General features: G+C 41.5%; 1 protein-coding gene across 1 annotated transcript in view; it reads right to left on the bottom strand.

Moving 5' to 3' along the window:
- Positions 1-12,461, bottom strand: part of SLC5A1 (solute carrier family 5 member 1) — a 169,015-nt gene that overhangs the window by 3,376 nt on the left and 153,178 nt on the right. The window contains exon 13 of the mRNA XM_077293857.1: positions 7,052-7,267. Coding sequence (XP_077149972.1) covers positions 7,052-7,267 — 216 coding nt within the window. The remainder of the gene's footprint in view (positions 1-7,051; positions 7,268-12,461) is intronic.

Consider the following 12,461-nt stretch of genomic DNA (forward strand, 5'->3'; position numbering starts at 1 on the left):
GACAACATTGGATCATTCAGAGATCCACAATGAACTTCTGGTGTGAGTTTGCTGCACTGAAAGTAAAGGGGCCGAATAATATTGCACGCCCCACTTTTCAGGTTTTGAATTTCCACAAAAATTTAAAATAACCAATAAATTTCGTTCAACTTCACAATTGTGTTCCACTTGTTGATTCTTCACCAAAAATTTACATTTGGTATCTTTATGTTTGAAGCATGATATGTGGGGAAAGGTTGAAAAGTTCCAGGGGGCCGAATACTTTTGCAAGGCACTGTATAACCTTGTCAATTACCTGAAGAGAGCTGGAACTACAGTCTCAAACATTTATGTTAGTAACACACTATGCCGTTATGGATTAAAATTCTGCAGGGCAGGCAAGGTCCCCCTGCTCACACCAACACATGTACAGTACCATTTGACAATGACCATCTGGATTATCTAGAGAAGACATGAGGGAAGATCATGTGGTGAGATGAGACCAAAATAGAACTTTTTGGTATAAACACCACTCGCTGTGTTTGAGGGTAGAAGGATGAGTACGACCCCCAAGAACACTGTTCCAACTGTGAAGCATGGTGGGGCAAACATCATACTTTGATGGTGCCCAGAAACCTGAAAGATATGGAGAAGATCTGTATGGAGTAGTGGGCCAAAATCCCTGCGGCAGTGCATGCACACGTGGTCAAGAACTACAGGAAAAGTCTGACCTCTATAATTGCAAACAAAGGTGTCTGCACCAAATATTAACTTCTGTTTTCCTATTGTATCAAAAACTTATTTCATGCAATAAAATGCAAATTAGAGTATTTTTCGGACCATAAGACGCACTTATTTGGGAGGAAAGTGTGGGGTGCGTCTTATGGTCCGAATGTAACATGTGGGGAGGGGGCAGCGGCGAGAGGGATCACATTCACAGGAGGCAGCAAAAGGTATCCGCTGCAGGAATCCGGCGCTGGGGAAACCACGTTGTCCCAATGCTTAAAGTGAAGGAATATTCATTAGCTGCTTCCACTCTCATCTGTCAGCGCCGAGCAGTGGGCTGGGAGCAACAAATTAATATTCCTTCACTTAAACAGCAGACCCACATGGTTTCCCCAGCGCCGGATTTCTGCAGATTTACCTGACAGCACAGAATAGGTTGTGTTGATGCTGAGTGCTCCCATCATTATAGGACCTGTGGTGAGATAATGAAGAGGGTGGGCTGGAGTATCACATGACAGCACAGAGCCCTCCCTCTTCATTATGTCACCACAGGTCCTTCAGACACCGTACTAGAAACAATGCAGCTTCCTCTTACAAGACGTGTGGTGAGGTAATAAGAGGGAGGGCTCTGTGTGGTCATGTGATGCTCCAGCCCTTCATTACCTCACCACATATCCTGCAAGCTGTAAAGAGAGAGACTTTCGGTTTTCTAGCATAGCTGGCTGGCTGCAGGACCTGCACTGATGTGAGCACAGCCTGTACAGGTAAGAATTAAACGTTTAGTAATTACAACACATAAAAAGCACTGTGCCACTCCTGTGGTGAACTATAACTCACAGCATGCCATAGGATCTGCAGGACATGCTGGGAGTTATAGTTCTCCCATGAGATCATAAAGCAGCACTCCAGTGTTATTTTTCAGTGCTGGAGTGGTGATTTAAATATAAGCCCTGTGCCCCCATTCTTTTACTCACCCTCCCTTCATATAGTACTTTACAGACACCACACTGGTCCCGCAGCTCCATCTTCTACCCGCAGCTTCCAACATAATAACATACTGTTATATACAATAACACCACATATAATAGTATGTTATTTATTTATTTATTTAAATATTTTACCACATTTTTTAGTTCAAGTATTTTTTTCCCCTATTTTCCACCTCTAAAACTTGGGTGCATATTATAGTCTGAAAATTACAGTATGTAAAAATCATACAATCTGATTTTCTGAATTTTTTTTTTAAAGATTCTGTTTCTCATAGTTGAAGTGTACCTACGATAAAAATTACAGAACTTTACATTGTAGATGGAAAAACTAGCAAAATCAGCAGTGTATCAAATACAATATTATATATATATATACACTGTATGTGTATATATATATATATATATATATATATATATATATATATATATATATATATATATATATATATATATATATATATATATATATACACACATACTGTATGTATATTTTTCTTTTCACAGTGAATAGATGTTAGTAATTATGCTCAGCTATTTCCCCATAAATGATTTACTTAACAAATAGTAAACTTGCTTTAATCCACCTTTTTTCTAAAATCTAAAACTCCTTTAGCCTCTTCACCCTGCAGCCTAACCAGGCCACATTGTACAATTCTGACCAGTGTCATTTTATGTGGTATCAACGATGGAAAGCTCCAATGTATCCTTGTGATTCTGAGAGATTGTTTTTTCGTGACACATTGTATTTTATGTTAGTTTTAAATTTAGGCCGATATTTTTATATTTATTTGTGAAATATCAGAATTTTGTGAAAATATTGCAATTTTCCAACTTTTCATTTTAATGCCCTTAAACCAGAGAGTTATGTCACAAAAAAAAGTAATTTATTAGCATTAACCACATGACTACTTTACATCAGTAGATAAAACAAAAAAACTATAAAAGTTTACTTTTAATAATTTCAATTAAGAGTAATCATTCAAAATTCCTTGGAAAATAAAAACTAAAGAAACACCTCCCAAGCCCTTAAATAGTGGGTATGGTCAAACAACAATTGTAAAGCAGGTAATTGAGTGAGATATGGTATATCAATCCTACGCTGACCCTGATACGCCCCTTTTATCTGTAATTCTACCTAACAGTGGAGGATGGCACTCTAAGATTCAATGTGGCGACCCCGCTATTAGTTGGCTTGTAAGGATTCTATCTATCAATCAGATACAAGTAGGCTTAGATGAATTCCAATGAATTTTGAATAATTACTCTTAATTGAAATAATTAAAAGTTACATTTTATAAGGGTTTTTTGTTTTCTCTTTTGGTGTACTTTTCTAAATATATACCCATTAAATATTAACTGTTTTTTGTACTTGATTGTTATGGCAGGGATCCTATCAGTACCACGTAATACAAATAAATGTTTAGTTGAAGTCAGGGAAGTGTTTTCTGAAGCTGAAGTAGACACTAACACATCCACAAGTCCTAATTTGAGGACCAGCTCAGAACTTCTGGTTGTCTATAAAGAGAATATTAAGTCGAGGTGGGAGGTACACTTATTAGACAACTACATTAAACAAGGGATTGTCCCTAGAGGGCTGAGAATCAATATTGTCCCAGCATTAAGAAGTAGATAGATCTAAAAGTCGACTAGAAAAGTGGGAAAATGAGTCCACAGCCTCATCCTTAAGGTTCATGCGCATCCTCCTAGAGGAAGAAAAGGTGACCTTAGAGCAATCATCAGTAAAACTCAAAGAACAAACTGATGGCATTTTGAAACATAATACGGCACCTGACTTCGCAACCAATGAGGACAATCTCAAATCAGCAATTAATAAGTACCAACTAACGCTGAAAGACAGAAAGCATGAAAAAATTATTAGAGACCTTACAGAGTTTAGAGCTGATATGGAGCCTGGGCAGTCTCGAAAATGTTGCCAGTATGGGGACCTGTAATTCCTGGAGACAGCCCTGCATTAGCATTGCAATGCATTATACTCACCAGTGCTGCACTGACAAAAGCCTCTTAGACCATGCTCTGGAATGATCTCCGTAGCTGGTAGATCCGGAGAATGTCATGATGACCTCAAGTTGTCACGGCACCGATCGAGCCCTTAAGATGACGTCGTGGGGATGCAGATCAAATGGGAGTGTAAGCCCTCTCTCAGTCTTCTAAATGCTGCAATTACTATCAAGCCAAAGCTTGGCTATAAGTTCCGTGCCCTCCTGTGCCCATATAATCGCCATGATGTAAATTTACACCCCTTCCAGACCATGGCATAAACTTACGTCAAATGTTGTGAATGGGTAAATAGTGACTGTCAATTGTACCAGCAAATGTAAAGCTTTGTAATTTATCTTATAAGAGAAATATTATTTTTTCTCCACTTTTGAGTTATGACCTACTTCATACCCTTCCCCTATAACCTGAACTGATTTCTCACTCAGAAATACAGCTGAAATATATCTTCCTCAAGGGAAGACAGGCTGCCAGTTCACTGAGGGATCAGGTTACAGTTGCCCATTGAAGTCTATGGAGAGGAGAGCACAGGGATGGAAAGCAAGCAGAAATTGCTGATAAGTAGAGAAGGAATCAGATTTCTCTGGTACGGTATATTACAAATTTTAACAGCACACTTGCATATACAGCAAGAAAAATGTGGATTTCTCAGAAATAAGACATCGTAAGGCAGATATCAAGGTATCATTTTAATCAGCTTCCTATCACCTAGAGTCCCATATAGACGGCTTAGGAAGGTTGATTCTACTGATATATTCACTTTAGTTAATGCCGACAAGTTAGTTGACTACTTTTAACTACACATTTTTTCACACCACTAGATGCAAATTCTTTTATTCCAGAAAAAGACAAAAGTATTCTAGTAGTGATACCTTTATTGGCTAGCCAAAAAATATATCGTATTTCAGAGCACAAAGGCTCCTTCTTCAGCCGGGTTTACAAATGAATTACCGTAGCCAATAAAGGAATCACTCCTAGAATGTCTTTGTCTTTTTTGGCGATAAAAGTATTTGCACCAATTTTCTTGGCTAATATGGTACAGCAATATCATTTTTTATTGTACTTCACACTACTAGAGAACACACTCAATAGTTTGGCATTTCAAATAATTTCTTGAGTATGTAAGGACTGCATCTGTCATTGTAACAAAAATAAGCTAATCGATACGTAGCAGTCATGTCAGTAATCTATGACAATCAAAGCCTTCTACCTAATGGCATTCCTAGCTCCTCTTCTGATTAGTGGGCCCAGTTTGGTAACATGCGTGCGTCACGCTGCAACAATGAAGTAGCATCGGGCCATCCAACGAAAACAGATGACGGATGGTAGGGGAAAAGAAAGTTCATAGGGATGGGGCCATCCTTTATAACTTCACCATTGTACACCATATTTTCTACACTTTACAAAAATATTCAACAAATGTATTTATTAAATCTGCACTTGTTTCCATTTTAGGATTTTGAATCCATTAAGATGGTAACCTTATTCAGTACTAGAGAGCAATTAATTAAGGGAGGAATGGAAGCGCTAACTTTCCAGGGGAAAGACTGGGGAATATCACAACACAGAGATTAGAACGAATTAATATTGTTATTTATGAAGCTTGAAGTATGAACGGTGCAGCGCCCCCACCGCCGCAGGGCCGAGGGGTACCCGGTGCCGGGCCTGTGAGTCTCTGCTCTGGGGTTGTCACGGTGGCTAGGCCCGGTCCATGACCCTGCCGTGGGGCGCTGACAGTAGATAATAGATGTGGATAGATGATGGTGGTGCGGTGCAGTAAATAACGAGGACACCAGGTTGCAGTCTCTTTACCTCTTTACTGAAGATCTCTGGGTCCACAGTCCGGAGTCCAGATAGCCAGGCTGCGCAAGTCCGGCCGGTCCAATGGCACCTCCAGAGTTCTCTTTACAGGTGGAAATCTGTGCCTTCCTTCTAGCGCTATGTGTTGCGGTCCTTCCCTGCTGTGCTTACGGAAAGTCCCCACAACTGTTGTGTCCGTTTCTTAAGTTCCCTCACAACTCAATTAGATGATGTTCTGCTAATTCTCCGTTCCTCCCTGATGTTACGGTTAGAACGGCACCCGTTTGACGGGTAGGCTCGGAGCTCTTCCGGGACCCTAGAGTCGCCCCTCTCCACAAGTTGCCCCCCAAGACTGCATAGGTGATTTAAGTGAGACAGCCCACCTTAGACTGACTGCCCTGCCGCTGTTTAGAGTATTGCTTGAAGCTGAATATTGTAATACTCCCTCGGCGTTCCGGCCGCCGGTTGTGCGCCTCAGTAGGATGTTGCCTCGTTCTTACAGCACGACCCCTACTGGTATTTCTCCTCTTGCTTTGATCTTGTTTCTCACTCAGCACAATCTATCTCGCTTCTGATCCTTCCTTGGGCACCGCCGCTATACTGAGCAGGCACGGTCCCGTTACGTTCTTTCTAGTTGCCAAGCCTCTGTCAGGATCCCACTCCTGACAGAGACCCTACCGAATCTTCTCCTGCAACACCCTCTGCCACAAGGTGTTGCCTGGCTCCAACCCAGTCAGCTTTCTGTCTAACTTCCTGCCTGACCCCCAGTTTTACCAGTGTGTGAGGAGTGGCCTAATGAATAGAACCCTTAGCTCCCCCTGGAGGCCCGACTGTGAAATGTATTGGTGTCTGTGATACCTGGTCAGCTGAACTCCTTCAGTGCCATCAGACGTACCATAGCTCCCCTTAGTGGCGGAGCCACAGTACTGCAACGACCAGGACTCTGGGGCGCTGCAAACGGCACTAGGCAGCGTGACTACAAGTGGTTCAATAGCAGACGTAGGATCCTAATTAGGACACATGCAGCACATATAGATCAGCAACGTGCGAGTGGTGCTCAACGCCAAGTGATACTCAGGTATGAAAAGAAGAAAATAGAAGTGGCACTCACCCAAATGTTGCTGTAATTCAATGTCCTTTATTCATGTTACAAAAAAACAGACATGATGTGGAGAGGCGGCTGGTGAGAGTTGCGGTGCGGGGAGGAGGAAAAGGACGACGGCCATTTCGTGCTCGTGTGCTTCCACGGGTCCAGGGCCGTCGTCCTTTTCCTCCTCCCCGCACCGCAACTCTCACAAGCCGCCTCTCCACATCATGTCTGTTTTTTTGTAACATGAATAAAGGACATTGAATTACAGCAACATTTGGGTGAGTACCATTGTTATTTATGAGCAATGCAATTATTTGGTAAAAACAAGTGAGATATTTTTACATAGGTTTTAACTGTGAAGTGTTAAAAATAGTTTTTGTCTATTGATGCCATTGAATGGTATACTATTAATGAATATGAATGACCAATATATTAGATACGTTTTACTCACATGTTTGTCAGCGATGGGCTTAGTCATGAAGGACACTGCCAATACGATAATGCTGGTTGATGCAAACAGGATCAATGCAAAATATAGATAGTGCACCTTGCAAATGATATCTGGGCAATTGCTGGGCTTCACACAACTTCCAGTGCCATAAGCAAATTCTGTGATCATCCGTGACAAACCAATAAATAGTCCAATTATTAATCCCCAGAAAGCTCCCTGAATAAAAATAGAAAATAAGTTATTCAGAAGTAATACTTGTGTTATTTGACATGTGTCACAATTTCACACACTGTAATCATGAAGAAAATTGGTTTGTATTTTTCTACCCATTCATACAAGATAACGAATTCTATCCCCTGACTCCACCCGACATGATCATGAACGCTGAACATGCATCTTATTGCCGCTAGGTTCAGACAGGTTAAACGGGTTGTCTTGTGTCAGTTGTGTAGGTGGGGTGGGGGACTGGCACATGTGCCCAGGTTACTGAGTGTTGGGCGGGAAGGAAAATACAAAATACTGCCTTAGGCCTCTTTCACACGTCCGTGCCTCCGGTACGTGTGGTGACAGTTTTCACATGTACCGGAGACACATACACATGTAGACCCATTCAAATGAATGGGTCTGTGCACATGTCAGTGTGTTTCCATGGACCGTGTGTCTGTGTGCCCCACATGTAGACATGTCCGTTTTTTACCGTCAGCACAGACCTCACACATGCATATGGAGAACACATTGATGTCTTCCGTGTGACACGCATCGGCACCTGGGAAGAAGCGCTACAGTAAGCGCTGTTCACCGGCAGCAGGTGCTGAAAACGGCTCTCATCATTCTCCCCTGCTCTGCCGGCAGTCAGCGCGAGCAGAGGAGTGATGAGAGTTACAGTGGGTGCCGAAAGTATTCAGACCCCTTTAAATTTTTCACTTTTTCTTTCATTGCAGCCATTTGGTAAATTCAAAAAAGTTCATTTTTTTCCTCATTAATGCACCTTTTCTGGGCAGCTGCCAGCTGCTGTTTTTAGGCTGAGGGGGGCCTATATCAATGGCCCCTTACCAGCCTGAGAATACCAGCCCCCAGCTGTGAGCTTTAGCAAGGCTGATTGTCAAAAATGGGGGGGACCCCATGACGTTTTTAAAAATTATTTATTTAAATAATTTAAAAAAACAGCGTAGGGACCCTTCTATTCTTGATAACCAACCTTGCTGGAGCTGACAGCTGAGAGTTGCAGCCCCCAGCTGTGAGTTTTGCCTGGTTGGTTCAAGTAAATGGAGGAACCCACGCTGGGTTTTTCATTCATTTATTTCGCTGTATCGCAGGCGGCAGCTGAGGAATACCCCGATCATCTGCTCCTGCTGTCACTGTTATTAGCGGCAGCAGGTGTCGGATGATGGGAGTAAGAGTCCCAAAAGCTCCCACCTGCTGTCATTGTTCGGACTTTAATATACAGTGGGTACAGAAAGTATTCAGACCCCTTTACATTTTTCACTCTTTTTTTAATTTACCAAATGGCTGCAATGAAACAAAGTTATTTTTTTTTTCTCATTAATGTACACTCTGCATCCCATCTTGATTGAAAACAAACTGAAATTATTATGGAGGCCACTGTGCTGTTAGGAACCTTGAGTACTGCAGAAATTCTGTTGTAACCTTGGCCAGATCTGTGCCTTGCCACAATTCTGTCTCTGAGCTCCTTGGCCAGTTCCTTTGACCTCATGATTCTCATTTAGTCTGACACGCACTGTGAGCTGTGAGGTCATATATAGACAGGTGTGTGCCTTTCCAAATCAAGTCCTATCAGTTTAAACACAGCTGGACTCCAATGAAAGAGTAGAACCATCTCAAGGAGGATCACAAGGAAATGGACAGCATGTGACTTAAATATGAGTGTCTGAGCAAATGGTCTGAATACTTATGACCATGTGATATTTCAGTTTTTCTTTTTTAATAAATTTGCATAAATTTCTACATTTCTGGGGTTTTTTTCAGTCAAGATGGGGTGAACAGTGTACATTAATGAGAAAGAAATGAACTTTTTTGAATTTACCAAATGGCTGCAATGAAACAAAGATTGAAAAATTTATAGGGGTCTGAATACTTTCCGTACCCACTATAACTCTCATCATTCCTCTCTGCTCGCACTGAGAGCCATCTTCAGCACCTGCCGCCGGGGAACAGCACTTACTGTAGAGCTTCTTCCCCGGCGGCCGTCCGTGTGATACCGATGCGGCACCCGAGCGGCACACGGTTGCCACATGTGTGCTGCAAGTATTACACACACGGAGACGGATATCTCCTGTACTGGTTTTTCAGGTACCGGAAATAAATGGATGTGTGAATTCGGCCTTATTCCAAGATACAGGACTGGAGCAATAAACTAAACGTTTTCTCCAGATGAAAGAAAGTCTCGCTATGGTTCTGCTCATGAAGACAATCCCTGTCCATATGCCCCATTAATTAAAGAGCAGAGCAGAACTGGTGTACAGTATTTCAGATGCCAATGTAATACACAGATGGCCACTCATCTGCATGACCTCAATATAAAGGAATGGGGAATGTAAGGCTGTGTCACACATTGCGTTTTTGCAGCATTTTTTCACCCGTAGAAAGCAATGGGTAAGTGTAACCCTACGTTCACATTTGCGTTGTGCGCCGCAGCGTCGGCGATGCAACACACAACGCAGGAACAACGCATGCACAAAGCTGCGTTTTGCGACGCATGCGTCCTTTTTTGGCTTGATTTTGGACCCACCAAAAATGCAACTTGCTGCGTCCTCTGCGCCATGACGCGTGCGCCGCAGTGACGCATGCGTTGCAAAACGCAAGTGCAACGCATGTCCATGCGCCCCCATGTTAAATATAGGGGCGCATGACGCATGCGGCGACGCAGCGTCGCACAACGCAAATGTGAACGTAGCCTTAAAATGCAGCAAAAACGCAGGTATCAGGTTTTGCTGCTTTTTTGTGCAAAAACCTGAGGAAGTTGAAAAATGTTTGTGTATGCACTAAAACCTTATCAGCATGCACAGGAGACAAATGTACCCTGACAAAAACGCAGCAAATATGCAGCAGAAAATGCAGCAAAACCTGCTTTTTGAAAGCAGCTTCTTTACTGACAAGAGAGCAGGTTTTGTCTGTAGAAACAAAAATGCAATGTGTGAACATAGCCTAAGGCTAACTGTTTTTTCCTGCTGCAAAATCTGGCAATCCTGGATTCATGATTCTATACTAAAAAGGGTCATCTCTGATGTGATGTCTTTTTAAAAATTCAGCCTGTATTTTTGGTAGCTGTGAAAGTTTTTGACCCACCCCTCCCCCTCAAATCTAACTTTAGTTAAAGGGAATCTGATGCTGATCTAGTGGAAGAGACACTGATTACAGTGATGTGTCTTTTACTGGGCTTTTTTTTGCTGTTTCAATACAGTGTTTTATCAGCAGTAAATTATCACTACAGGACAACTGTCCTCCTGTCACCTAGTCCAGCCACTCTCCCAGCACTGATTATCAGCTCTCTGTAACTATGCAATGTACACAGAAAACTCCAAAAACTGAGCTCTGACTCAAGACTATAAATACATGTTTGTTGCACAATTATTTATATTTATTTATATAATATTTAATAATTTATGGTACCCACATTATCACAAACCATGTTTGTACTCTTTCGGGACCTTGAATGGAGGTGTCCATGTTTATACATGGGATGTCCTCTTTCGTGATCCCTTAGGGATAGCATTGGTACACATTTGCACATTGTGGGTAGCATTTGTTCCGATGTTTGTATCATAGTTCACAATTATATGTTTTATAATATTTTGTATATGTTTTTGGTTAATACTTACCTTTTTTGATATGTGTCATTTTCACTTTTGGCATTATGCTGCACGGATGGTGAGAATGTTTTTATTATATACTTTCATATGGCTTCATTGAGATGGCGTTTAGGTGCGCAGGCGCAGTGTAGTGCTTTTATTAGCGGTTAGGTATATATGATATTTTCCGTGGGTCTCCTAAAAAATGGCACGGGTGTTTAACAGCTAGCTCCTTAGTGATGGCGCCTTGATGCGCAAGCGCACTTCATTTCCTCTGAGCATTCAGTGTCATAGTATTTTCTTCCGGACTTCTTAAAGATGGCGCTGGTCTGCGCATGCGCACTTGCTTACCTTTTTTCTCTTGCATCAGCGAAGGCCTCTGAGTTTCCGGTGGGCGCCTAATGACGTCACAGAGGGATTTCCTCTAGCGCTAGCCGGAAATGAGTGCCGGATACGTTGCACATGTGAGAATGGTAAAGCGTCTCCGCATGCGAACTATTTGACTGGCTGACTTGAAATTGGAAGGGGTATTTAATGAGGTAAGGTGGGGGCAAAGAATACACTCCCCTTGAGAAAGCACGTAGGCGAAACGCGCGTCGGGGTGTTCCTGCCAGTGGTACATAGAATGGGTAAGCATTGATTTACTTTAATACACCTTTAGATGTTCTCAAATGATGAATTCTCACCATCCGGGTAGAAACATATTGAAGTTAACCTTAAAGGGTGTCTCTGAGAAGCTTCATATGGGACAAATACAGATGTACATAAACTTCAAATGCTGAGTTACATTTAATGAGATTTTACCACTGTGTCTATATGGAACTTTTGACTGATTCCTTTTGAGATCCTCATATGGTATGATTGTACCTTTTAAAATAATTTTCAATAAACTTGTATTGATTTTATATTGGTTGTGTTATAGTGGTCTGTGAGTACTAGTTACTAATTTTTTGGTAGCTGTAATGTATAATCTGTATAATTCTACTCTGCTTCGTTTGAAAGCTATAGGTAATTAATGTCTTTAACTTTTAAATGGCTCGATACAACCATAAGGACCCAAAAATGTTCACAAGCTTAACAATTAAATGAGTGCTTAAAACACAATAGGCCAGATGTACTAATACTGTGCAATAGAAAATGTTAACTTCAACTAAGTCTGAAAATGCCCCAAATGTATCACTTTGTTTCATGCTGGGTAATAAGTTTGGTGCATCTTTAGATATTTTTGTCTAATTTGACACCATCTATTAGATATCTTACTATATGCCAATCATTGGCATATGTTGTAGCATCTTGCCCCTCTAAGGCCTAACTTCTTACCAAGTGCAGCCCACAAAGTGATCGAAAAACACTTAATAAATGTTGTACAAGACATGAATGTCCGTAGAGCAAATTGCACGATAAGAACTGGTGCATTTAGTTCAGTAAATCGTACTCATTACGGAAGATTTTTGACGATAAATGTGCCAAAATTAAAAATGACCTGGCATGACTTATGCAATATCGATTATGTGTTTTACACACTTTCTGCACATTGCACGACAAGGGTGGAAAGAATTCACTAAAAAGGGCCGTGGCTTACTGGAAACGTAGCAGAAATG

The sequence above is a fragment of the Ranitomeya variabilis genome, chromosome 1 (genome assembly GCF_051348905.1).
Source record: "Ranitomeya variabilis isolate aRanVar5 chromosome 1, aRanVar5.hap1, whole genome shotgun sequence".
Classification (NCBI taxonomy): domain Eukaryota; kingdom Metazoa; phylum Chordata; class Amphibia; order Anura; family Dendrobatidae; genus Ranitomeya; species Ranitomeya variabilis.